Here is a 27,993-nt window from a genome sequence, read left to right on the forward strand (position 1 = left end):
ATATATGTATCCAGTCTCGTTGGTGTTGTTAACAAGAGTGATAATAAAGATGAAAAGGATAAGAAAGATAAAAAGATCAGCCGGCTTGTACTCCTTACTGCGGCTAAATTGCGCAGATTTTCTGATGGCTGCGTCTTGTTGACTCTCCTCAAACTCCTTTTTTTTTTTTTTTTTTTTTTTTAGAGTCAGACTTCATTAAGTGACTTTATTTTCTTGTTGCTTAAATAGGAAATAAAGATACGCGCCCCTCGGCCCCCAATAAATCTCGAATTAATTATCCTTCTCTGAGGCTTAAGGGGAGGGGGGCTCCCCCTCTCCCCATTTCAGATTTTTAAAAAAGACTATTTTTTGAAAATAAAGTGTTTCGCCTGCCTTTGTCGGTGCTGAAATCTAAATATCCCTTTTCTCTGTGCTTTTCTAGTACCAGAAAAACGCAGAAATCTTACATTTCTCCCAGCCAGAATAAATCACATTTAGCCCATGTTTTGGTCTGGCTGGAATATGAGAGCCTGTGCCTCAAATCCGCGTTAAAAATCTACCTGTAATTTTTTAAGAGAGTTTATGCTTTAATTTTAGGCTTGGGTTAGCCGAACACCGCCACAGAGAACATATAAACCATCAGGATATCTCATTATAAAAACGTTTGCCAAAATTAATTTATTTCAAAGGGAAAGTGTATTAATATTCATTTTTGCAGCCAGTGCACTCCTGTGCCTCCCAAACCTACGCGTCGGGTGGAGAAGTGTCGATAATTACAGAGAGTGTGGAAATTCATTTTATTTTTATGATTAACCAGTAAACTATTATGAGGTGAGACGAGACGCTGCTAAAGGAGAAAGCATTTTTAAAAAATTAGGTATGGAAAAGTACAGTGGGAGACCCAAGGTAGCAATGAGGAATGTCGGACAGCCTTCAGGTCCTGTAAAATGAGGGGAAAAAAAAGAAAAGGGAGGGAAAAAAAGAAAAGGGAGGGAAAAAAAGGCCGTACAGACCTCAAATAAAAATATTTCCAGGTAGAATTTACACAAAATATTGTATTTTAATAGATGGTGTGAGCCAGAGTTTTTTTTTCTTTTTTCTTTCTAACTGAAAAATAAATCCCGTGGGGTTTGGAGGATCTGCGGGGGTAAATGCGTGGGAGGGGGGTGTACGTGAACACCCCGAGGGGTGGAAATATCCGCACAGAGCTGGAGCGGAACAGCGGAGAGAGGGACGAGGGCAGGCCAGGCAAGGACCGACCAACTCATCGCACCCGCGGGCACCCCCAGCTAAAGCAATGCTGAGATTTTTTTTTTTTTTTTTTTTTTTTACCCAGTCGAGCTTATTGGGGTGGGGGTGGGAGGGCGCTGCCGGGACCACAGGGCTTTTCCTCTGGATTTTCCCCCTCTGTGGTTCTTTACACCTCATTCTCCTCTTAAAATAAAAAAATATAAAATAAAATAAAAAATAAATTCCCTCATTTCCAACTTCCAGCCAGAGCCCAAACACTGACTTTATGGGTATTTAAACCAGCCATCTTCATCTGTAATTGTGGATGAAGAGTATTTATTGCTCCAGTGGATAACTAGATATATAATTATCTCTTTATAGAGAGACTGTGAAATAAAGCATCTGTCTCCCCCCCCAGACACAGACAAAGGCGGTGAATACCGACAAAGTCACACATCTGCACAAGCACTTCTTTTTTTTTCCTTTTTTTCCTTATTTTTTTTCTTTTTTTCTTTTTTATTTTTTTTCCCACCCAAAATATATTCATCAAAGTCCGAGGAAACTCTCCTCAAACTTAAAAAAAAAAAAATCCCCCTAACCCAATGAAATGGCTCTGCCATTGGACTTTTTTTTTTTTTAATTCCCTAAATGGGGCTAAAGAAAATACTTATTTGCAAAGAGGAGCCGCTCGGGCTGCCCTGGGTCCGCGTTGTCCTTTTTTATAGGGGAAAAAGGATTTGGGGGGGGGGTGAGGGGGTTGGGGAAGGTGATCGGAGGAAAAAATGTGCTGCGGGATTCTTCGGTGCCTTTTTAGAGGCTGGAGGTGAGGGTCATGGGGAAGGGGACGTGATGGGAGGAAAGGGGACTTTTCGGGGAAGATGGAGGGAGACGAAAGGGTCTGCTCCACTCTAGTGGAGATTTCTTTTTTTTTTTTTTTTTTCAGGCAACGGATAAAACTTCTCTTTACTCTCCCTTGCCTTCCAAAATTGCAAATGTATTTTGCAAAATTTTATTTTGGGGGCTCTGGGGCAGGAGCTGCCCCTCACGTACCCTCACCCTTTTCCATCTCTATTTTATTTTATTTTATTTTATTTTATTTTATTTTATTTTATTTTATTTTATTTTATTTTATTTCACTTCATTTCATTTCATTATTTCACTTTATCTCATTTCACGTCGTTGTCCTTTCTCTCCGTCTCCGCGGCCGCGGCGGGCTACCGGCCCTGCCCTGCCCGCGGGAGGAGCCGTCCGGGCCGCCCGTCTGGGTGGGCGGGGGCCGCCCTCGCAAAGTGAAGGTCAAGTTAAGGCTCCAGCCTCCCTTCCGCGGCCCCTCCGCGCCGCTCCGCCGCGGCCCCGCGGGCAATGCCATTGCCGCTCCATACCGCAACCCTTATTTTTATTAAAAATCGCTCTTTCCCCCCACCTCCTCCAGCCGGTGAGAGGCTGAGAGATGAGCTAAGTGCTGAAATTTTTTTTTTTTTTTTATGGAGCCTTTTTCTCAAAATCCTGATTTTTTTTTTCATCTTTTCTCCCCCTCCCCGAGCTGGACTGCAGACTTCAAACAAGGTCTTTTCCCCCCTTCTCCTTTTTCTTCGTTTTTTTTTCCTCTCCTCCTCTTTTCCCAGCAAGATGCAAACCCGTCTGCCGTGGAGGAAATTAAACATCATAAAGAAAAGCCCAATTAAGGTTTAATGTCTGAACATTACCATTTCCTCCAGAAAACAATGAAGTTCGCTCGGTAAGGAGAGAAGCAGAAAGAAAGAAAAAAGGGGGTGGAGGGAGGGAAAGGGGCAGTTTGGTTGTTTTGTTTTGGTTGGTTGGTCTGTGTTGGTTTTTTTGTCTCAAATAGGGGAAAAATTGGCATAGAGGGATAAATATTAAGTTAAAAGGGGGAGTAGGTGGGTGTAGGAGGTATTTGGGGTTGAGACAAGTTCGTCTGCTGTCTGTGCTCTGAGACGGGGATAAATGAAATAAAATAATGTGATTTTACAGGGTGGGCAAAGCTGCTTTCGGCTCCTATTTGGCTCCTGGGAAAGGCCTGAGCAGGGCTGACCCCGGGGGGAAGAAGGGGTTAATAATAAATAAGTAATAACCAGGGGAAATGGGTGAAAAGAAGGGGAGTGGAGTGGAAGGGGCGGGTAAAAACCCCTGCGTCCCTTCCCTCTCTCCCTTCTCCTCACCCCACTCCGAGCTGATTTCACCCTGTGCCTTCGCACTTCGGAAAAAGAGGGGAAAAACCAACAAAAAAACCCCAACAAACAACCCCAACAACAACAAAAAAAAGACAACAAAATGGGGAGGGGGGGACCCTGAAAAAAAAAAACAAATAAAGATGAGGAGAAGCCAACCCAGCACACCCGAGACGGCAAAATCCCCAAAACCCCCGGGAGGAGAGGAAGAGGCCCCACTTTTCTTCATTTTTCCCCTTCCGCGAGAAAAATAGCATTAAATATTCCCCCGATTTGCATTAGGGTCTGCTCAAAGGGTAAAAAAAAAAAAAAAAAAAAAAAAAAAAGTGCTGAGTACCCAGCACTGGAAATCGGTGGAATGGAGAAGCCAATTTTGCATATATTTGCCTTCATTTCATATGGAGAGATAATTACCCAGTTATTTAGACAAATCTGTGCTCTACGGGATGGAAATCCGTGGTAACAGCCAAGCGAATGCATACGCGGGTGTGATAGAGCCATGAATAAAGATCTGTGCGTATCTGTGGTGTAAGGGCAAATAACTTCCCGTTTCTGCACTGTTACTCCTCCTGCAGACTCACAATTTTATAAGAAAGAAAGAAAGAAAGAGGAAGAGAGAAAGGAAGGAAGGGAGAAATAAAGAAAGACCAAAAGAAAGAAAAATAATTTGGGAGGGACCAGAAGGAGGGATTAGATAGGAGTCAGATTATTGGACCGATTTTTAATTCGTGGTTAGTCTGCTCTCACTACACGAGGTATTTTAAAGTCAGAATCCTAGTAGAGGAGAACTCCGGCAACATTAATTTGTACATAAATTCATTTCAACTGAATATGGGGCCAACAAAATACTCAACCTTAATCCCCAACGAAGAAAAATACGCGAATATAACTTAAAAAAATATCTTAAATTTATTTCTTTTGCAGGGGAATAAAGGAGCCGCGCTGTTGACAGAGTAAATCAACTTCTTTGAAAGAGATTTTTGGTGCCCCGATCCCTCTGCTTCCTCAGCTGAAAATAAGAGATGGGGGGTGACTATTCTATGCTATTTACATTAAACCCGTAGGTAGAGAGGTGGACAGAGGCGTTTTCCACCTCCCACCCCTCCGCCGCCAGCATCTCTCTTCTAAAAGCTGGGCTATACATTTGGAAAATGTCACCCCGTGAAGCAGCTGAAGGATTTTATTTCATTTTGTTCTGATTAATGCGGGGATGGAAGAGAAAGCCCAGCACCGTCGCGCCCTCCGTTGCGAATTATTGAAGTTTATCCCCATAAACTGCGGAGATTCGCTTTTGATCAATGATTATTGGGGGAAAGCACATCCAGGGGCTAGCTGCTGGGGGGGGGGGGGGAGTATAAAAAAAAAGAAATTAAAAAAAAAAAAAGGAGATGCGGGAGCCAAAGTCTTAAAGTGCAATACTTGGAAATGATTTCCTGAGTATTTAAGGATTAAACACCACGCATGCTAACGTGTGTGCGGTTTTAATAAGGCTGGGGGGGATTAGCCGCCCGCCTTCTGTTCTGAACTTCACATTTCGGGGCTATTTTGCTAATAAATGGGTTACCCAACAGAAAACACATTTTTCCCTGCCACAATTTCCGACTTTTTACACGGTTTTGCACATTTTAGTGTCGCTGCTAAAGTTATCAAGAGGGAATGTCTGGCGAATAAAGGATTTTTTTTTTTCCTTAAGGTTTGGGTGTGTTTTACATGTCTTCCTTTGTGTTTAAATAAGTATTTTTAGGTGTTTGGAGTGGGGGAAAAGAGAGGGAGGCTGTGGAATGGAAATAGGTGTTGCTTAACGAGCTCCTCTGGGTTTCCTGTCTCCTCTGAGCCGAATTTCTCCGCTGCTCCAGGAGCCAGTTTAGCACGCTGTGAAGTTTTACTTGAATTCCCTAAACCTCGCTTTCTCGCATGCTTCAGCAGCTCCCTGCAACCGAGCCGGGCAGGGGAAAATAAAGTAAATAAATAGATAGAAACACACAGGCATTGATGTTCCCCCGGCCTCAGCTCTCCCCGTGGGGAAGGACCCGCGGCTGACGAGAAAATAAAAATAAGTGGGGAGGCCGGTTGGTAGAGCGTTATACCGGTTGTTATTAAGCCCGACTCTCCTTAACGCCTCCTCGGCATCACTTCTATGTGAATCCGCACATTTTCATCCCAGACAATCCCAGCCTTGCCTGCGGTTGGGAAGCATAGTTCAATCTGCTTTTATCTTGATTAAGTCCACATGATTTTGAACTTGCAACTCAGGTCTAGAGAGATCTAAGTCCTTTTTTTTTTTCTTTATTTCTTTTTTTTTTCTTTCTTCCCCCTTTGAATTGTTCACAGCTTATATAGTTTTCTTTCACAGCCTGGCCTCCATCCAATTAAATTTATCTTTGCCATTTGGGGACAATAATATTTTCCAAGCGCTTCCCACTTGTAGCTGTTGTCTCTCCCTTCAGATTTCCTGTACACACACGCGGTGTCTAGTAATCTGTTTACTGGCCTGAATTTCCTCTCTCTTTTTATTATTTTTTTTTTTCTGAAGTCCATCTGAGGAAATAGCTGTAGTACCGTCGTGAAAGGGAGGGAAAAAATCACTTCGAGAACATCTGATAGGCCAAAGTCATTAGACATCAGGAGCCGGAGCCTATTTAGCAAAGGCAAAGCCCCATCTCTGCAGGGCTGGGAGATGCAACTGCCAAGTAAACGCTTGCTTTTTTTTTTTTTTTTTTTTTTCACCCACTCGCCATGCATCCGCGGCCCCGAGTGAGCACAGGTTAGCAGCGCAGGTTGGAAAAACTCCTTTCTTTCTACCCCCAAAGCAGGAGGCAAAGCACACTCTGAGCAACTGATTGAAATAGTGAAAGATTCAGGGTCTAAAAAAAATGCATCAGATATCTTGAGAGCGCAGTAAGTAGCAGTGAGTAACGTGGTAAGCCAGGTTGGTACAACATCTATTCTCTTTTTTCCATCTTTTTTTTTCCTTTTCCTCTCCCTTTTTTTCCCCTCCCAGTCAATAATTTCCCTACTGTACCCTTTTGGACAAAGACTTCTTTATGGCAATACTTAAAAAAAAAACAGGTTTTGACCGAAGTTGGGAGGTTGCTAATGAATTTACATTGTGTTCAGATAGCTCCAGCTTTTGCGGGGGGAGTAGGAAAAAAAAAAAAAATATTCTCTCCCCAATGGGAGAAAAAACCAGAGACTTTGATTTATTGAGAAGAGTTCAAGTACAGGATTAACCTAAATCAAAATATAACTTCTGATGTTTGCACAGATCAGCTAAAGCCAACTTTCACAACAATTTTTTTTTTTATTTTGGTGCAACTGCTAGGATGGGGTATTTTTTGGTCACGAAATGCCTCTAACATCCCCTTAAAATTAATGTTAGTGACGCAAAACACATCTTCCAAGCCTGGAGCCTCTTTGCCCGCTGAAAACGCTGTTAAATGTGTTAAGTGTTCGCGTTATATCAGGCAAATGAGAGCGGAGTCCGCAGCAAGGCGGGGTGGGTTTCATTTGCCCCCCCGCCCCCCCTCTTTACACTTCGCTGATTTTGCTGGGGCGACTTGGGTAGAGAGAAGGCTCCGGCTGAGGTGCCAGGACAAAGATGGGTATGTGTGTTTATAATTGCAGAAGAGGCACCAGGAGCTCGGAGCTGCTGCCTCCTTTCTCTTCCCTCTTGCTGAGAAATATTTGAAGAAAGGGGGAAAAAAAATCTTATAGACGGGGCAGTTTCATCTTATACCCACAGATATAAAAATCAACAGATTCAGATGTTTCCTCCTCCCTTCTCAAGTTCCCCTAGATATTTTTTTCCCTTCAAAGAGCACAAACACAGCTCTTTTTTTTTTTTTTTTTAATTTCCTCCTCCACGCTCTAACATTTCCCATTCGCTAGGAAATTAAGTAGGTTTAAAAAAATGAAGAGCTTGAAATGCTCTGGATGCTTTAAGCCTGCGCCTTAACGTTAGTTATTCGCTTTTTTTTTTTTTTTTTTTTTTTTGAGGGCAACCAAAAGGAATGCGAGCTGCCAGCCCCCACTCCGTTTTATGGTGGTCACTTTGGTGGTCAAATTCAAGTGCTGTGACTCCACAGCTGCCTCCTCTCTGCTTCCTCGCAGGAAGCAGGCAAATCCTATCCTTTAAACCCGGTTTAAAAACCAAAACGACACCAGGGCTGGGTTTAGATGTATTTACCTACGAAGAGCAATAAATTATTCACGCACCTAGAGGGGAGACGGCCGGTTTTGTGCCACACGTATTTTTGTTGTTTGTTCTTATGTTAGAGATTTTCTTTTGGAGGGATGTACGTGCTTTGTTTGGGGTTTAAAAAGCTATTGGGATATTGTTTTGTTTTTTTTTTTTTCAACGACACTCTCTAATTCCTTCTCTGGATGCACAGCTTCACGCCTACAGCCTTCCTATGGAATCCAGATTGGAACAGATATAACAAAAAATGTGATATTTTAGAGCCTTTCCCCTTTTAATCTGAGGGAGAAGATCCTCCACGCAGGTTGCAAACAGGAGGGAACTGGAGCAAAAAAAAAGTAATTACGCTCATAAACAATAGCTTAACATTATTAGTTTGTAGTTAGTATTAATATCGGTCCATAAAAAGCCAAGTTAAAAGATCGGTGACACTTTAATTAAAAGTTTTGCGCAATACGACGTCCGAGTGATAAAATAGGGCAGATTACAAACCTGGAGAAATCCATCTCTGCAGCCAGAGTTCTTGCCCCTACATATAAATATAAATATATATATTCATCAGCCAAACGGCGCATTAGAGAGGAAAGCCCAGCTCCTTTTGGAATTACAGACACATTCATACGTGTGCACATCTCCAGCTCCACACAGACGCGTTCAGGGAGGCTCACACGCCCCGGTCCCTTATAAAAAGGATTTTATGAGAACGGCTCTTTAAATCGAAAATACAAAGCTGGAGAAGGGGGGAGAAATACAGAAATTAATGACAATAAATGATCAGGAGTGCATCGCTGCATCAGGAGGATGAGGAAGGCTCCAAGTGAGGAAGAGGATACAACCTTAGCATGTGAAGCCGCCATGTTTCCTTTAAAGATTTCCTAATAAATACATAAAAATCCGGGCACAGCGCCCGATGAGCACTGTAGTTTGGAAAGCCCTCCTGAAATACCCACTGTAATTTTTCTCTCAGGCTTCTTGAAATCCTTTGCTCTCTGCTCGGCTGCAAGGTACGGACTTGCGAGGCTGTTTTTTTTTTGTTTTTTTTTTTTCATTAAAAACAACTTTTCCCTTCTCTCCCCCCCCCTGCATTGTTGCAGAATTGCAGAATATTTATATTTTGAGCAGAGGCTGCAACCTCCGCCCGGTTGCTCGAGGTGCGTTTTCCTCCCCATTTCTCTCCAGCTCCCCTGTGAATTAAGCAAACCCCCCCTTGGTTAAAAAGCAAACAGCAGGTTGGGTGCTAGCAAATTAAAGAAAATTAAACAGAGGAGAGTGAAGTGGAAAAGGAGCTGCCCAGCTCTAAGGGGGACGAGACCTTCTGATATTCCTTCTTGCTTAATTGGTTGTTTTCGGGTGAGTTGATTAATTTTTTAGAATTTTTTTTTTTTTCCCGAGGAGCAAAGAGAAAACACGGCAGCCGCCGAGGCTTTTCCTGGGTTCCAGAGGCTCAGGGCTCTAGGGCTGAGATTTACCTTTTTTTTTTGTCTTCCTTCTTGCTGTTTGAAATTACCTCAACTCGAGTTGACAAGATCCCGTCTGCAGAAGCGCCTCACCCTCTCCTGGTGCGTTAGTTTTACTCGGAATATTCAGCCCAGCACCAAATAGATCGGGTTTATGTGTGGACAACTCAATATTTTATTTTCTTCTTCCTTTTACTGGACATTTAAAAAGGGATAATTGAAGGGGAAAAAATGCCTAAGTGGCATCCTGTAAAGAAAAAGTATTTTAAAATAAATATAAAAGAGGGGGGGTGTGCAGCAATATTTTCCTATCTGGTCGAAAGCAGCCACCTCTGCTCGGTAGAGAGATGTTCTCCGCCCCGGGCAGATGATTTCTAATCCAGGTGAAAACCCGATTAACAGCCAATTGTTGCAGGCGATTTTGTCCCTTCAAGAGTACGTAAAGGCAGCAGGATAAACCCCTCCGAGCCCGGTACCGCGGAAGTTACGCGTCCTTCAGGTGCACCTTTCCAGAGGGTTTGCAGAATATATTTTTTCTCCCCCTCCTCAGACGATTTTTAATAATTATTCGCAAAACTGGGAAATTATCTGGCAGCACTGGTTTTTGGGGTTTTGTTTGTTTGATTGTTTGTTTTTGTATGAAAATAGAGAAGGAGAGAGAAAGAGGAGGCTCCCGGGACACGGGATAGAAGACAAATGACTTTAATAAGAATATCTTTTTTAATTCAGCTGGAAGAATAAATGATGAGAGTATTGCTGAAAGTACATTCATTGATTGACAATAAACAATTGCATTAAATATTCAATATGCCTCTCTTACGTAATAAATATTTAACCAAACGCTAAAGGAGGTTTTCGAATATTTATTAGCCATCGCCCTAATTCATTTGCTCTATTCCGTGCTATATCACTAATTCGATATCAAAAGGCATTAAGCCAGGCCCGCTTTCAGTTTAAAGTTGGGAACTTTAAGCATGGCAGAGATGCTATATTCTCCATCCCGCGTGCCAACTTGCTTGATGTATAGCGGGTGTGCGTCCAGAGATCGACATAATTAGCGTATGTTAGAAGCTTGTTAATTAGCACCAGCCCCCCTGGCTCCCAGATAGAGAGAGAGAGAGAGAGAGAGAGAAGCAGAGATTTCCTCAGCGCTCAGCAGCAGGAAAAGCCTGCAGCAAGGTTTGGAGAAATGTTGGAAAACTTACTTCTGCATCTCCAGCCATTTTATTGAGCTACCTAAAGTCTGCGCAGGAACACTGCTAAGGATAGAAATAGCCATAATAATAAATTATAAGCATCAGCGTAATTAAAATATTAAATAAAGGGTGGAAAAACACCGTTCGAGCTCCCTAAGACCCTCCCTCTCCCCCCTCCACCCCCGCCCTCCCCTTCCCCAGCCCAAATCGCCCCCACCCCGTCTCCAAACCCCTCTGAAAAGCAGCAAGCAGAATCCGAGTAGGAAGGAGAGGAGGGGGAAAAGGAAGAAAAAAAAAAAAAAAGGGCGAGGAAAAAAAAAAAAGCTGCAACTTCCCCAGCCGCCCCTTGTACTTGTTCTGCTGCGAGGGGTGTGCCTTCGGGAAAATGAATACAAATCTGCGATTGATTTTCATAATGTTTCTGCGGTGTTTGCAAACCAATCGTTTGAACCTCTGAGATCTTACCTAAGTGAACCACTCCTACGCATCTAAGTGCTCCAAACTGATATATGACAATATCTACTTTGGATCACGTGCCCGCCGGAGCGACTAAGACGGATAGCGCGTCATCTCGCCTTCCCAAATTTTTTCCCCTCCGCACATCGGATCCCAAACCTCCAGCCCCGGGAGCCAGGCGAGGGCGAAAGATGTTTAACTCGGTCAACCTGGGCAACTTCTGCTCCCAGTCGCGCAAGGAGAGGAGCGCTGAGTTTGGAGAGAGGGCAGGGTGCGCTTCCAACCTCTACCTCCCTAGCTGCACCTATTACGTCCCCGAATTTTCCACTGTGTCCTCCTTCTTGCCACAGGCCCCCTCTCGCCAAATCTCCTACCCTTACTCCGCCAACCTCTCGCAAGTGCAGCCCGTGCGAGAGGTCTCCTATGGTCTAGACCCCTCCAGTAAATGGCACCACCGAAGCAATTACGCCTCGTGCTATTCCGCGGAAGATCTGATGCATAGAGAGTGCATCCCGCCTTCCACCATGACCGAAATGCTAATGAAAAACGAGAGCGTGTACAGCCACCACCACCACCCCAGCTCCAACCACCCGCCGTCAACGGGATTCTACACCAGCATGAACAAAAACACCGTCCTGCCCCAAGGTTTCGACCGCTTCTTCGAAAACGCCTATTGCGGGGGGGAAAACCCCGGCGAGAGCTGCCTGCAGAAAGGCGAGGGCAAAGTGGAGGCAGAGTCCCAAGCCCACGCGTTGTCATCCCGCGGAGAGCAAGGTCTGGACCCGGAAGATGAGGAGGAAAACACGAACCCAGGCTCTTCAGCCTCGTCCTCTTCTGTCACCAAGGAAGGGAGCAAAAGCAGCAATTCGAGTAGGTAGAGCAGTAAACGGAAAGGTTAAGGGACTAGCCCGTGTGTTTTGTCGGTCAAATTTTATGTGGAGTTTTATAAGCATTCAAAGGATTTTATTATAACCTACAAAGCTCTTTCTTCCAACGAGAAGAATTTTTACGATGGGAAAAGCTCTTTGAAAAAAATGGAGATGTTAGGCGCAGACACAGTATCTTAGAGTCTGTGAAATTTTAAAAGCACGCCATCGTGACAAATATTAACTTTGATCATGAACTTACATGAGCATTTTAAAAGGATTTGGTCCCGGGTTGCTAAGGGTAAAAGGCAATTGGGCAGAACACTACTTGAGCTGCCTGTGCTTTCTTTTAGGCATTAAGATGCATGCAAAATGTTTGGGGCTTTTTTTTTTTTATTTTTAATTAAAACTGTATGTCGAGTCTTTTCTCTTGGTGGGGATGCGGTGCTGAGGGGGAAAGCTGCCGAATTTGCAGGAAGGGCTGAGCATTTTCTTCGAGTTTTCTGTTGAAAGTGGCGTTTATCCTCCTCCAAGCCTGACGGAGCGTCCAGCTTTTGTCAGGCAGGGCGTTTACTTACGTGGGGTTTTGTTGGGTGTTTTTGTGTTTGGTTTTTCGCTTGCATCTTCTGGGTTGTGTGGGATTTTTTTTTGTTTGGTTTTTTTTTTTTTTTTTTGCATGCACCCACATTTTCTAGACAGTCTTAGAGGAGCTTTCTGAAAGACTGAATCCAGGCAACTTTGCAAGTTATCGTTCAGCGAGGGGCTCTTTGGGAAGGGGGGGGGCACTTCTTTTCCTGCTTGCTTTCGTGATGCAAGCCCCCTTTTGCAGCTCACATGCAAAGTTCTCCTTTACTTTGATTCCTCCTTGCGTGTGTGGCGAGGACTGGAGTTAATCAAAAACTTATGCGGAACATAATATCTAGTTCCTCTAATTCCAACCTTGCTCATGCTGTTTCTCTACAGATAACAGATTTGCAGCTGAGGGTGGGTTTTCTTTTCTTTTTTTTTTTTTTCCTCCTCTCCCCCCTCCCAGCCTCTCTAAACCCTGCGCCAGCAGCCTGCTGTCCCCAGTCCCAGGCTGTTCTTTATTTTTAAAAATAACCTGTCTGCAAGGGAAAGAAAAAAAAAAATTGCCTGACTTCAGCCCCGTGCACTGGGGAAAATAATCACACCGCGGTCCTTAAGACCCTGTGTAACCTCACCTCCTCTGTCCCTAACAATGGGAAGGAAAAGCTCTCCCCCCACATTAATAACAGGAGTTATTAAGCTGCTCCCATCTATCTGCTCAGCTGTGAGGATGAGTCTGTGTCTTGTGTTTCCTCGGGATATTTACTCTGCCTTCTGGTTCTTTTAAGGTGCTCCCAGAACGAGGAAGAAGAGATGCCCCTATTCGAAATTCCAGATCAGAGAGCTAGAGAGAGAATTTTTCTTCAATGTCTATATAAACAAAGAAAAAAGGCTCCAGTTGTCTAGGATGCTAAACCTCACTGACCGACAGGTTAAAATTTGGTTTCAGAACAGAAGAATGAAAGAAAAAAAATTAAGCAGAGACCGCCTGCAGTATTTCTCTGGAAATCCCTTGTTGTGAACAGCTTTCGAATCCCCTCTGCCGGCGACGGGCACCGGGGAGGAACAGTTGCGAGCATGGGTTTGCCCCTCGAGTCGACAAAGCAACCTCAAAGTTTAAACCTTTTCGTTACTTGTGTTTGTATGTCTGGGACAGTGCTGAGTAACAAAAGGAGTGAGATTTTCTTTCCGTTCCCGCTTCAAGGACTTGAATTCCATGAACATTTAATTTAATTTTTTTTTTTTCCTGGACAGTTTGGGATTCCCCTTTTTTATTATTATTTTTATTGTTATTATTACTTACGCACCCTGTCCAGTTGAATAAATCGCAGGGCTGTGTGTTACCACCGCGGTGAGCTCAGTCTGCAGCTATGTTATCACGGGAGCGGCCCAAGTCTCCCTGTGGGATCAAATAACTTCATCTGGGGTGAGTGTGCGTGCGTGGGTGAGTGTGTGAGAACGCACACGCAGCCGCGTGTGTCCTCCTCCCCGCGTGTGTGTGTGCACATTCACACCCACCCCTCTCATCCCTGCTGTGGGGAGTATCGTTACTTCCATCTCCTCCATCCACCCTTTCTAGCTAAAAATATATATATATGCAGATATATGCGGGAGCGTGTGCGTGTATATCCATATATATATTTTACATATTCTCCGCAGTATCATTTCTACATTTAGAGTCGGGATGGGGGGGAAATCCAGGCAAAAATACCTTTGCAAAACTGTCTCTGAAATGGTTTGTAAATACATTTCGTAGTGCTCTTTTTTTTTTTTTTTTCTTTTTTTCTCTTCCCTTGAAAAATGGGAGGCGAAGAACAACAAGAGAAAAAACAAATCCTGAAAAAAAAAATCTTTGTGTATGTAAAGTGAGTCCCCGGGATACTCTGTGAAATTCTGTGGCAAATAAAGACATTGCAAGCTGTTCTACATTATGATTTTATTTGACCATTTTATTAGAATTTCCCCTCTTAAAAGCCTCTTTGCGGTCATTGTGGTGTGGGTTTCTTCTAGAGGAGCTGAAATACCCGAGTGCATAACAGAAATATCATCATCCATATTCATGGAACTCGTTGCAATCTGCTCTAAGAGCACCGGTATTAATCCGAAACCTCCACCTTGGAGCACACGTTTGGTGCGGAGTTCATTGTATTCATCAGCGAGCTGAAATTTATTGGATTTTTCTTGGCCCAGTAATCCTACTCTGAATTTGGCTCCAGATGTCTTTCGCTGTTTTCCGGTTGTAGTTAATCTTTTCTGCATTTTCATGAGAACAATGTATTAGTCTTCCTTAAAAAAAAAAAAAACACCACACAACAACCCACACACCCAAAACCCCACTAAAAAAATGAATGAAACTCTAATTACGCCGAGAGAGGAGCTACATTGCCGTAAGTCAAGGATACCTTATACCTACAAAGCACAAATGCAAAGTCAAGTCCTTAAATTCCTGCTTAAGGAAAACAAGTTCAACTCCCAGGCACAGGGCATAGAAGTGATTTTTTTTTCCCCCTTCTCCCCCCTCTCTGTTTGCACAATGACTTTTTTTTTTTCTCGCAGTGTCCGAAAGCAACACAACCTTTTCCAGGACAAAGGAATCCCGAAGATGCCGTTGGTGACGTGGTGCATGTATTTTGTGTAGATCCAACAGTTCGGAAGGGTTTTGTGTTTTAGTTTGGGTTGTTTTTTTTTTTTTTGTAGGGGAGGTGTGGGTATGTTTGAGGTTTCCAATCTGAATGCTCTGCTGTTTTCCGGCGTGGAGCGATGGGATTGTGTACATGGACGAGGGTGGGGAGTGGGGAGACGAAAAAGGGAGGGGGGAATAAAACCCCCAGCAGCCAAGAACCAGCACATTATCTTCCCCTCCATTGAGCGTGTTCTTGTAAAATTCCCGAACTTGCTTTTAAATACAACCCTGCTGAATGAAAAACCCTTTGACTGCGTCTCCGGATTTTATTTGACAACGGTAAAGGGAAAAATATATATAAAAAAAAAGATAAACCCACAAAAATGCTCTTCGTTTGCACCCAGCCCATCACCCCTACGTACGCCCCCGAGCAACTAAATGCTAACCGACTTAAAGTTTTCGTGATAAACCCGTGCTGGTTACACCCCGACATGATCTTGAAAGGATGTTCAGGGGCATGGTTCTCATTAAAAGAGTGGGAAAACGAATGAGGGAAAAAAAAAAAAAAAAAAAAAAAAGAAGAAAAAAAAAGAGGGCGGCTGGATGGCAAAATCCTTCTTTATTTTCTTATATTTATTTTTTGCAAAGCCTGCGAGCTGAAAGGACGCCTGTCCTCGGCCTAAAATCTCGCTTAAGCTTTGCATGGATTAAACCAGGCATAAAGGAGGAGGTTTTAAATTTTTTTTAAATTTTTTTTTTTCCTCGCTGCGAAGTAAAATAGAGAAGATGAAGATCGGAGCCATCTTCCTTGCAGATGGAGCTGCACGCTGGGACCAGCCCGAGGAGGGGGCTTCTCCTCCATCCTTCTCCTCCCAAAAAAATAGGGGGAAAAAAAAGCACCTTTCTTTAATGAGTGTTTGCCAAACCTTCCCAAGGTTAGGAAAACCAAAGAGAGGTGCAATAAGGTGAATATCGGGAGGTCAGAAGCGGCAGTTAATGCTCCGTAACAGCAGCGGCTGTCCGGACAAAAGCGGCTAGTCTAGACATTGTAATAAAGACTGCAGCACTAAACAGCTTAATTTTTCTTAATTACCCCGTCTGGCTAAAGGAAAAGACTTCCGCAGTAAATAGTAAACAAATAAGAGAGTCTTGCCCAGGGAATTTTTTTTTTTTTTCTCTCTCCCCTCCCTCCTATTCCCCCCCCTCCCCTTTTCCGAGGCTCCGGTTCAACTGCAGCACAATGAAACTGTAGGCCTAGTTCAAAGTTTTCGCCAGCTAAAATGGAATGCTAGCTGTAAAATCCAAGTTTATAGACCATGTGGGAGTTTACAGCAGCATTAAGCATCAGTGCCATGTAGGAAAAGGGCTGTTAATGTTCTGGGGAGGGGAAGCGGGGGGAAAGAAGGGGCTGGAGGAGGAGGCGGGGGCACTGAAGATGCTTTGGGTACCAGAACGGGGGAGCGAAGATGCAGAACAGGGCTGAGGCAGAGGTATCTGGCCAAGCCGGTGAGCCAGCGCCTATATGGCGGGGCCATATGCAGTGGGGTGAGGGGAGGGGCCAGGTTTGAGGTGGGGGCCGGCTTCCATTTAATGGCCAAAATTGGCGAGGGGTTTTCCGAGGGGGACGCAGGGGTGGGAGGGAGACCCACGGGAAGAAAAATGTGGAGATATGATGTCTTTGAACTTCAATAAAGTCAAGTCCATCACCTTTAACCCTTTCGTAATAAAGCGGAATCAGAGAGGGTCGTGGCTCCCCCCTCCGCCCCGCCCCCAGGGAGCCTGGGCAGGGGTCGGAGTGGGGGATCCCACATTCCCCCCACCCCAAAAAAACCAACCGCAACCCCAGAGTCCAGTTTTGAACCCCGCGTGGCGTTTATGATGCTGAATATTTAACTCAGCTGCGCAGCATTTAATGCGTTTGGAAGCAGGTTTAACACACACGGTGCAGACCCTTTATTATTGTTATAAACCTTTTGATATCTTAACGCATGAAAAGTTTTTATAACTTTGTTTGGCGTAAAAGTTTTACAAGTTTTTCCTCTTGTTTTTATCTTTTTTTTTTCCTGCCCCCCTGCCCCCCCCCCCTAATTCCCAGCACGCATTTAGGCTTTTCCATCAACTTTATTCCCACCTCGGATGTCCATCACAATGAAGCCTCCCTCATAGGCTGGGGAGCTCGCTCTGTGCTCAACGTTAATGACACCCAGACTAATTAGGAAGGCCCTTTCCCTGTGACGTACAAACACACCAACCCAACCTGTTTCCTATTGCTTCCTGGATTTCAGACCCAACATATTGGCAGCAGCTCTGGGTGACTTTGTTGTGAAATATTGCGGAGAGGGAAGGAGGCAAGGGTGCCGGCTTCTAATTGGCTTCTTGCGGGATAGTAATGTTAACTTATGTTGGCTTGTATACAAAGAAAATTAACTCTATTAAAAAAAAAAAAAGAAGAAGAAAAAGAAAAGAGAGTGAAAAATAAATGAAAAAAAGACAAGAAAGAAAAAAAGGACAAGAAATTAAGGAAGGAAAAAAAAAAGAAAGGGAAAAAATAAAAGACAAAGAAAAAAGGAAAATAAAGAAAAAGTTAAAAGAAAAAGGGGAAGAAAAAAGGAAAAGAAAAAGGAAAAGAAAGGAACAAAGAAAAAAGGGGAAACGATAAAGAAAAAAAAAGGAAAAAAAAGAAAGGAAAAAGAAAACAGGAAAAAAGAAAATGAAGGAAAAAATAAAAGAAAGGAGAAAGAACAAATAAAAAAAAAGAAGAGGGAAAAAAAGGAAAAAGAAAAAAAAGAAAAAAAAGGAGGGGAAAAAAAGGAAAAAAAAGAAGGAAAAAAAAAGAAGCGTGGTTGAGGGGGTGTCCGTAGGAGCTGCAGATGCCGGGTCAGAGCGAGCAACGGTTCTGGCTGTGCCGGACGGGCAGCACCCCCCACGCACCCACTCGCGCCCACGGCCCCGCGCGGGCAGCCCCAGCCACAGACCACAGCCCGGAGGGAAATCCTCCCTTTACCCTCCTCCTGCCTTTTTTTTTGCCCATTTCCACTCTTCCTCGTGGCTCTGACGTTGGTTGGCAACCTGGCCAGAGCTGGGATTTTGCAAAAGGGAAGAAGAAGGAAAAAAAAAAAATGAAAAACCCCAAAACCCGTGGGTTTGGCAAGCACACTGGAACCGACCATCAATCGAGCTAATCCTCGCCTGCGGATCCCGGGGTGAATTCATTTATTTGGGTACGAGGAACTTTTATAGGAGCAATAGCCGTTCCCGATGGAGAGGCCGGCAGCGATTCCCAACTCCCGGAGCCCTCTCCCAGGGACCCTGGTGGCCAATAACTTTGGCGAAAGGCGATTAAATTGGTTTTCCTCAAGCACCGCTCTGCCGAGGGGGGACCGGCGGCGAATATGCTGCTGAAATATTGTAAAGCCACCGGCAAAAAGGAGGAGGGAGGGTAGAGGGAGGGAAAATCTTTGGGGAAGGAGTTGGGCGTTTGAGGCAAAGCGTTTGCAAACTTGCGGTTTAGTTTTCAAACTCCCCCCCCCGCAAAATATAAGCAATTCCCTAAAAATAAGCAGGCCCCCTCAACAAATAGGTCTACAAAAATAAATAGACACCCCAAAATAGACAGATGTCCCAAAAATAGATAGAACCCCCAAAGTAAATAGACCTCCAAAATTAAATAGACCTCTAAAAATAAATAGATTCCCAAAAAATAGACCCACAAAAAATAAATAGACCCCCCAAAATAGATAGAACCACAAAAATAAATATCCCCCCTAAAAGGGAGATGCAGTGAAGGGGGGGGGGTGCGCTGCCCCTCCACTCTCCGGGAATACATTAAAAATATTACTTTGATGATTTTGCCCCAAAATGGCTGCTCACTAAGGCCTGGCTTAGCCGCCTTTCATAAAGTTGGGGGATACAGGGATGCACAGCACATGTTGGATGGAAGCACGTTCCTCTTCTTTTGATAACTTCTAAATTACAACATGAAACCACGAGAATGTGGTTTGCAACCTCATAAGGCGCTTTTTTTTTTTTTTTTTTTTTTAATCTGGAGTTGAGGAATTAGGCTGCAACATATTGCTGATGGAGCCCATAAAAAACTTTGTTCATTTTGGAAAAAAAAAAAAAAATAAAAAAAGAGAGAGAAGAAGAGGGAGAAGACTTAATGTAAACATTACAATTGTTTATGTGCTACAAGTAGCAGAGTAAATTTGTTCCTTTTAATTGTTAAAAAGTGGCCTAGTGCCTCTCTTTGAATTAAGTGATACACGCTCAAGCAAATCTGCAGTGCTCTGCTTTAAAGATGTGCTTGATATAAACCGTATGTGGGTGTAGAAATGACGGGTAAAAAAACTGGAGCTCTTCGGGGTCTGGGAAAAGCCTGTGCTTGGGAAAGCAGGAGACACCCGAGGTTGGATCTCAGGCTGAGCACGGCAGGTACGGAAAAAAAAAAAAAAAAAAAAAAATTTAAAAAAAATTTTAAAAAGATAATTCCGGTGTTTTTAAGTGAAATTCTCTCCTTGCACATATGTTTCTCAGCACCCTCCACCTCTGCGGCGGTGGCTGTGTTTGGAAGGTAGAGACCCTCAACTTTAGCCAAATAGAGCAAAATAAAAAGGTCAGGCTTTTAGCTCCGCTATCTCCGGCTTATTTTGAATCATAGAATTTCCATGCCATAGGTGGGAAATTTGCATATATTCGGAAACACACACCCCCCCCGGCTTCTTTTTGTCCCTCAAGGAGAAAAGTGTTAGCCGCCTTTCCTCGCATATTCTGTTAAAATTCTAATTGAAACAATAATGTGGATTTTGAGGCGCTCAGCAGAGCGGCGTTCAAAGCCGCTTGTTAAATTATCAGGGTTTTAACAAAGTTTGAAATAAATAATTTTCCTATCGTCATATGTGGAAAAAAAAAAAAGAGGAATTCTCTGAGGTTTGCTCTTAACTTGCAGGGCAGACCCATATTTTAGCACGTCCTTCATTGTTCTCCATTTTTTACCTTTCATCGTTACTCTTCGCCTCTTTCAACTTCACTTTAAAATAAAAAAAAAACTTTATAAAAGGGGGATTTCGCGAAAATCCACATTGCCATCAACCTCTCTGTTACTTTGCAGCTTAAAAACCGCAGCTCAGCCACCACCAAAGAAAAAAATAACCAACCCGAACCCAAACCACCCAACACCTTTAATTTTCGAGACGTGCAATAATCCACATTTCCAGAGCTCACACCTCTGCTAGAAATAATTCTCCTTTTTTTCCTTTTTTTTTTCCTTTTTTTTTTTTTTTTTTTGGAAAGGAGGGGCAATATTTAAGTTTGTTAACGCGGTTGGAAAATTAAAGGAAACATTTCAGCACTGAGTAAACTCCTCCGAAATCCCCGTGTCACATCGTTGCGCTCCCTCACCCTGCCTGCTCTTGCTTATAGATGAATTACACTTTCCAAATTTCGCCCTTTTGATCAAAGCGAGAGGAAAAAGCGTCCAAACTCCATCCAGCGCATGGGTGCTATGTTGGGGGTAGAAAAGCCTGAACACGGTTTTCAATACCACCTCAAGGAACATAATATCATTCCATAATTCTTTGACTTAAGTTACTCAGAAAGAAGGAAGCAGGGTAAGAGGGATTGTAAAGTTTGATAGATTTCTTGTGGTGATAGTTTACAGTTTCTAAGCCAACATATAAAGGCGTGGGTTTTATTTTTGCATCGCTGTTATTGTACTCCAGTGTACTTTGTCATAAATCAGAATTATTTCCGCTACAACATGGGGCATAATACCGGGCAAGAAATACAAATTTAAGGTAATCATTAAAGTGTTGCTACCAAATACTTCCTCGAAGCAAAAATGAATGTTTGTCGTAAAAACGTAAGAAAACTTGGTAAAAAATACAATGGGCGTAAGAAGCACTTTCTACACATAACTCACGCTTAAATAATTAGATTGAAAAGGGGACAGGTAAAATATTCCGGGGAAGCCTGAGAGATGCTTCGTCTTGGATATTGTAGACATTTATATACTCCTCAGGGTGATGGGCAGGAGGGGCGGGGGGTTCTGGTATCCCCCCCATCCCATCCCCTCATTCCCGCTCCGCGGCTTCTCCGGCAGCCCGAGCGCTGACTTAGGAAGGTTTTCGGGCAATTGCCTGTCTGTGGCGCTGGGGACAATGGGGACGTGGGGACAGACACCCACCCAGCCCCCCTTCCCGGGAGACCCGTGAAAGGAAGGGCAACCCCCCCACTTTTTTTTTTTTTTTTTTTTTTTGTGCCCCTCGGAGTCCATTGGGGAAAAAGCCCTGAACTGGCCCGAAAAGGCCAGGTTGAACGCACGCCGCGTGCTCTTGGGGGAAAGCAGCTTTCTAAGACACGCGTGGGGATGGCAGCGGGTGGGTAGATGGTTCCTCTAAAAGTCTGTAAAATTCAAAGAAGGTTATTAAAGTCCTTACCACGGGTAGACTCTCTCCTTTTAAGTTTTAATAGCATTTGTTCGTATTTATTTTCTGTAATTAGAGTAAAGCATTTTTCCCAACGGGGGTTCCACTTAGGCTGATGAATTTTATTTCTCTTTCCATTAATGACCCATGTTTATCATACTTCTAATTATTTTTAACTTTAAACAATATTCGGTCTCCTGGAGACGCCTCTGTGCCGCTTCCTAACGTCAACTTTCTGTTTCCTTGGCCAAAAAATCCCATCACTGCGAAGCTGTGAGATACAGGTCACATTTTAATGATCAATCTGATTTTATATTTACTCAGCCCCGAATATGCTGATTAGCAACTCGCCAAAGAGGCTTGAAACTGTTCAAGAATTTGCATCCGCACCTTGTGCTGGCAAAAACTGATAAACAAAACGCCTGTGAACGATGTAAATCTTTATTTTATACTCACAATATTTACACATTCATAAAAGATGAGGTTTCCAGCACTGATTTTTTTTCTCTCTCCAGCAAACCTGGCTGGGGAACTTTCCTCGAGATGCTCTTGAGAAGTGCCTGGTTCTGCGGAGAAGCAAAATTCAAATTATTTTATGTCCCGTCTGATGTGCTCCGTGCAACTCCCTCATCTCTCCTTTGACAAAAGCACACCCCAGTATACAGACTGAAAAACAAAACAAAACAGGAAAATATATTCTTTCTTTAGGCAGACAATACAGGAAACTACGAGGTCAAATTTGGGTGTCCTAAAAAATGCACATGTGTAACTGTTTGGCTGGGCAGCATAAATTATTGGCTCGCCACATCAGCTGCAAAAATAAAGTAGAAGAGGGGGAAAAAAAAATCAAACCGGGGGAAAAAAAAAGAAGCAATATAATACAAAATTGCATTGGTCTTTAATTTCATCACCTATAAGTGAGAAAATATTGGCTCCCATACTAAAGTTTTATCCTTTGCTTATAAATATTATGTGGAATTTTCGTTGGATATCATAAAACTGAACGATTTCTATCAAACTGTTTTAAAAAGACCTATGCAGATAACACAAATAGAGGCAATAAACTCGCAAATAGCTTTCCAGGGGAACCAAATGGCGTCTGAAGGCTCCGAAAGCTTTTCCTGTGCCGGGGAAAGGGGCACCCGAAATGGGATTAATGCACTTTTAGGCTTTTTCGGCCTAAGATACTGAAATTTGTCCCACTTGATGCGGAGAGAAGACCCGCAAGGCTCTTGAAAGTTAAGTCGAGGGGAATTTTACAGCCCCGCTTTTGAAAATCTTTGGGAAAACAGGTTTGCAGACGTGAGAATATTTAAGCAGGACTTTGCTCTAAACCGTTACAAATCACCCCAAACGGTCAAGTTCCACTTTCTCCGCTCCAATGTACTTTTTTTTTTTCTCTCTCCAATATTTTTCTCCCTTTTCTTCCCCCCTCTTCTTTTTCTTTTTTTCCCCCCGTCTTCTTTTTCTCCCCTTCTTTTTCTTTGTTTTGTTTCCCTCTCTTTTTTAAATGAAAGGTGGCGTTTTCTTTTTGTTTCCCTTGAAAGTGACTCTGAACCCGTCTCTTTCTAACCGTAATGATCTTGAAATTCCGGGCTATCTCCCTTTTTATTTATTTATTCGCCATTGCCCTAATCCGCCGCTTCACCTAAAATCAGAGTTCACCCACCAGCACTGCAACACGCCGGGGGAAATTATGAAAAAAAAAAGCCTATAGAGCTTAATTACTACGCGATTTAGAAAACAATAAAGAAAATAAAGCTGGGGGGGGGGGGCACGATAAGCACGAAGGTTTAAATTCCGTCCTGTTTAAGGCATCAGATCTTGCTCGGAGATGTAAAATTTAAAGGAAAACAACAACTCGAGTTGCCATCGCAGCGAATCGCGCCACGAAAGAGGAGAGAGGAAATATTGGAGAGAAAAGTAACTTTCCTCGTAAAATCACCCTAGGAAAAAAAAAATATATATAAAATCCGATCAAATCGGGGAAAGTTTCAGTTTGCAAAGGTTTCTGCGTAGTATTTAGTGAGTCCCAGGTTGTTTTATTTTGTTTGTTTTTTCCCCAGTAGGTATTTCCCAGAGAGAAAGAGGGAGCAGACGGAGAGACAGACAGACAGACGGAAGGGGAGAAAACCCACCATACCACCGCACTCTTGCAGCTCAGCATCTGAAAATCGTTCCCTTTTCGCAAATCCGACCCCTTTTTTTTTCTCTTCACGAGGGATTTTTTTCTTTTATTTCTTTTTTTTTTTTAATTTTCTTTTCTTTTTTTTTTTCCCTGCAAAACATCACACATGCCATTTTAATCCAGAAACTTAAGACAGTTCGGGAATGGAAGTGGATAATTAAAAAAAGCTGCCTTCGCAGAGTCAGGGAAGGCGAAGTTGCTTTGGTGCGAGGAAAAAAAAAAAAAAAAAAAAAAGATGAAAAATAAAGCTAATCTAGCTTTTCGTCGTCGTCTTAATTAAAAACGCTTCTTGGGAAATACCCAACCGGCTCTAAGGAGTTTCGAGGTTTCGAGGAAATGCCTGGCTGAAGGGTCTCTGAGAAAAACTGGGGAAATTAGGAAAAAAATTCCCCAGTTTTCTCCCCACTCCCTTCTCTTTCCCCATCTCCCTCACAGCAGCGAAAGTAGAGTGACGCCGAGCTCATCACCCCACTGCATGCCCTAACCCCATCCATCCCCTTCAAAAAAAAAAAAAAAAATTTAATAAGGATAAAAAATAAAACCAGAAGAAGCAGAGCAGCAGCCGGCTGAGCCTTGCTGGGGAGGGGGAGGAAGGCGCAGCCGAGCGGAGGAAGGAGAAGGCAGAGGGGGTCGCTGATTGGGAGGCGAGAATTGAAAATGTGAATGGGTTTTGGGGGGCAGAAAGGTAATTCTGAGAAAGAGGGGGAAAAAGTGGAAAGAGAGGGAAAAGGAGAGGGGGAAGTGGAAAGAGGGGGGAAAAAAAGGAAGGGGTGAGGAGTTTTTATGTATTTTTTTAAATTAAAATTTCTAATTTTTTTTTTTATTTTACCTTCTTACGCCTAAATTAAAAAAAAACCCACCTTAATTAAAACAAAAAAAAAATCTTTTTTTTTTTTTCCTCCCCTTCCTTCACCCCCTTGCCACGCGTGTCTCCGTTGGTAAACAAACGGGCTCTGCCTTTGTTCAACGTGAAGGTCCCGGCCCGGGGCTGGCAGATGTCGCTGTTGCTCCACGGTGACGTTCCCGGTCCCGCCAACTTGACCCCCGTGACGTCACCCCCGTCTGAATCATCAAGGCCATTTTCAATCCTCATTGGCCTGGGCGTCACGTGGGGGGGTGGAGGGGGGGGGGAGAGCGATGCGTGGATAATTATGGTGCTTGATATTTTTTTTTTCCCCCCTAAAAAAAAGATGTCAGCCCCTGGCTGGAGTATTCCTCCTTAAAAACCCTCTCTGAAAATGTCATGTCCCAACAATGTGACTTCCAACTCGTTTTTGATGGACTCATTGGCCGGTACCTGTAGAGGGGAGAATTATTCCTCCAGCCAAGGGATGTACATGCAGCCTGGGAGCGATTTCAGCTGCGGAGTCATGAGGAACTGTGGAATTATCCCCTCTCTTTCCAAAAGGGACGAGGTGAATGGCGCAGCCCTGGCTCTCAGCACCTATCCATCTTACCTGTCGCAGCTAGACACTTGGTGTGACCCCAAAAACGCGTACAGGATCGAGCAACCTGTTGCAAGACAGCTCCCCTCCTGCTCCTTCCCAACCAATGTCAAGGAAGAGAATGTTTGCTGTATGTATAACGCTGAGAAAAGGGCAAAAAACGCCACCGAGGCGGCCCTCTACCCCAACCAAATGCCTGAGCCTTGCCTCAGTGACCACGAAGTCCCCGTTCCTGGCTACTACCGAGCCAGCCAAGGTTACCCCTCCATGGAGAAGACGCCAAACTGCAGCAATCCCAGTGAGTTTGAGGCAAGTTTTGAAGCCAGGGCGAGCCTGAACCCAAGGAACGAGCATCTGGAACCAGCACCGCCACCTCCTCCTCCTCCTCCTCCTCCTCCTCCGCCTCCCCCGGTGGCTAAAGTGAGTTTCCCCGAAAACACAAAAACAGATCACCCTCAGAACACGGTCACCAACGACATTAAAACAGAAAAAAGCGCCCCAGCACCCAAACCGAGCCCTTCGGAAGCAGAGAAAGACCCGAATAAAACCACTGACACCAGCACTGACAATTCTGACAACGAAGCAAAAGGTAAGGGAAACGTTCATTACCAGTAGCTAATTTCAGCAATTAGTAACCGGCCGTGGCTAATAAGGGCAAGAGTAAGGCGCATATGCGGTGATGGGTTCTCTACCACGCCAAGTTCTACTCCAGAAATTGGCAAAATAATGTTCTGTGCTGTTGCTGCCTCTTGGAAAAAAAAAAAAAACAAAAAACAGAACTTATTCCTAGAAACATTGTTTTTAAAATGTATGTGTGTATTAGAGAGCAGAGAGCTGTGTGAGAACTCGTTCTCTCGCTGTTTGTATGGAGAAAAATTGCTGTGCATGTACTTCTGGAAAAAAAAAAAAATTGTCCTTGCAATGAACGCTGCAGAATGTGATGGTGGCTTTGCTCTGAAATGGGAAAGACTTGGGGTTTGGTTGTTCTGGAGGGGGTTGGTTTAGGTGGGGTTTGTGTTTTTTTTTTTAAGGCAGATGAACCCTTAGATGATTTTTTTGCTTGGTTGGTTTTTTCTCTTCGTGTCGCTTTCTATGTTTTATTCCCGTGTGCTAAGCGAAATTGTCTTCTCTGGCTTTGCTCGGTGTTAAAGTGGGGTGAAAAAAAAAAAATCAAAAGACTAATTCGCAGTCACAAACATCTCAGGCTGGAGTTGTGCACTGTGGCTGATTTCATGGCTCAGAAGCTCGTTGGGAGACACAGAGAGGAAAAAGCTTTTCTTCTTTTTTTTTTTTTTCGTGGCGAATTGAGGTCTCGTTTGAGCAGGCAAAAAAAAAAATGTTTCTGTGTGTTGAGCAGATGTTTTAAGTTTGGGGTTGTCTGAAAAGAGGCTTTCATGGAACACATTTTATTTTCGCTGTAGGGATTGCATATGGCTTGGAGCCTACGTGTGTGTGAATATTCGGGGTTGCTCCTCTCCCCATTCAAGCTGCGTGGATTCACAGGCTTCGTGCGGGTCAAGAAGTGGGGATCGCGTGTGGGTAGGGGATTGAATTTCCCGAAAAAGTTGGGGAGAAAACGCTTCTCAGGTCTAAGCATGATTTGCCCGGATTGTGAGGATTAAAATACCGGCGGCGGGGCAGGGTGTGGGCTATATTTAGGGCTCCGGCAGCAGAAGGATGGCTGGGACATGGGCGTTGCGTGGGCATGCGGGGCTGCACGCGTCTGGGTTGCGTGTGGACCCCCACGCACACACCTCGGGTCCGTGGCACCGCCAAAACCTGTCCTCTGGCGTCCCCCCCTCCAAAATTGGACTTTGTAAAAGCAGAACTCAGACACACTTATTTATTATTATTTCTTACCCTTTTTTTTTTCAATTTTCCCCATTTTTCTTTTTTTTTCCTTTTTCCTTTTTTTCCGTTTTTTTTTTTCCTTACCATTCCACACCCAGAGGGAAATGATACTATCTGACAGTTGAGTTACAATTACACACACACACACACAAAAAAAAAAAAAAAAAAAAAAAAAGCAAAGTCAAGGTTATCAAAACCCCTGCAAACTTAATCTGCAGAAAGCGCCTTCAACGTCCACGCCAAGAGAGGTTTTGGTGGGAGTCAACCCGAAAGAAAGATTATACTGGGTTGGATTTGTAATTGGGGCGGAAATAAAGCAGGAGATAAATACAGATAAAGGCTTTCTTTCCCTTCAGACACTAAATTTAAAACGGGTGCGTGGAGAATGATGTGATTTTCCAGAATTTTTTTTTTTTTTTAATTTTAGAAGTAATTTCGTGGTGTTTGCAGTGTTTTCAAATGGTCAGGTCCCATTTGGGGCGGATTTTGTTTGCTTCTGTTTCTGACGCTTGCCTTTAAAACCTGTTATAGCTTCAGTTTTCGTTTGCGTTGAACCCGAATTTTATTCGGGTGCGGAAGGTAAGAGACCTTTATCGTGTCATTTAAGCGTTTTGAGGGGGGAGATAGTGTGTCCAAGGGGATTTCCAGGGTTTTTGGTGGCATTAAAGGTTTTCTGCAAAGTCCATGTCACACCAGCCAATTTTGAAGGTGCCTTTGCATAAATACATTTTTTTTCCTTTGGATTTCACTAGCGCAGCACCAAGGAGGTTGCTACAAGCGCAAGATCCGCTTTGCTTTTTCTCGCATTTTAGGCAGAAACCACGGCCGGTGGTTTTTCTCCGGGCCAGATTCAAAAGCCTGGGGTTTTGCCCTGTTTATTTGTGTCCCTGCCAAACGCGGTTGCCTTTGCGCAGGGGATGTGCGCGGATCTGCGGAGCGAGCAGGGTGTAGATGGGATTTACCCACATGCGCCCATAAAGGCAAATCTGTGAAACTCGACAGCAAGGCTGCTGGGGACATCTCCAGAAAGAGCGAAAATAGATTTCTTTCCCCACTAAATAACACATTTTGAGGCAATTTTAGCCTCTGCGTTTCATTTGGAAAGCCCAGATCAACTATGTGGATGTTTTGGGTTTGTTTTATCTTTTTTTTTTTTTTTCCTGGGGGGGTGGCAAAGGGTGACTTGGGAGCTCTACAGAGGGCTCCGAAAGTCACATTGCCGAGCCCGGATTATTTGTCATTAGTAGTAATTTTTAGCCCCTCCATCCAACCTGGCGAAGCCAGAATAAACCCAGGATCATCCTGTCCGCCAGCCCCCGCGGTTTT

General features: G+C 43.8%; 2 protein-coding genes across 2 annotated transcripts in view; both read left to right on the plus strand.

Annotated features, from left to right (window-relative positions):
• Nucleotides 1-10,896: 10,896 nt before the first annotated feature.
• On the plus strand, nt 10,897-13,481 carry HOXC11 (homeobox C11). Its single transcript, XM_010129846.2, has 2 exons — nt 10,897-11,575; nt 12,927-13,481. The coding sequence occupies exons 1-2, from the start codon at nt 10,897-10,899 to the stop codon at nt 13,157-13,159; spliced, it is 912 nt and encodes a 303-aa protein (XP_010128148.1). The 3' UTR covers nt 13,160-13,481.
• Nucleotides 13,482-24,609: 11,128 nt separating this feature from the next.
• The window catches only part of HOXC10 (homeobox C10), a 4,747-nt gene continuing 1,363 nt past the window's right edge, over nt 24,610-27,993 (plus strand). The window contains exon 1 of the mRNA XM_010121270.2: nt 24,610-25,405. Coding sequence (XP_010119572.1) covers nt 24,610-25,405 — 796 coding nt within the window. The remainder of the gene's footprint in view (nt 25,406-27,993) is intronic.

Source organism: Chlamydotis macqueenii, chromosome 29 (assembly GCF_036417535.1).
Source record: "Chlamydotis macqueenii isolate bChlMac1 chromosome 29, bChlMac1.mat, whole genome shotgun sequence".
Classification (NCBI taxonomy): Eukaryota; Metazoa; Chordata; class Aves; order Otidiformes; family Otididae; genus Chlamydotis; species Chlamydotis macqueenii.

Bases quoted from the DNA above. Each gene is read 5' to 3' on its own strand.
- HOXC11 (XM_010129846.2), top strand. From the start codon at position 10,897: ATGTTTAACTCGGTCAACCTGGGCAACTTCTGCTCCCAGTCGCGCAAG. The intron at 11,576-12,926 runs GTAGGTAGAGCA...GGTTCTTTTAAG, and splicing joins GAGCAAAAGCAGCAATTCGA to GTGCTCCCAGAACGAGGAAG.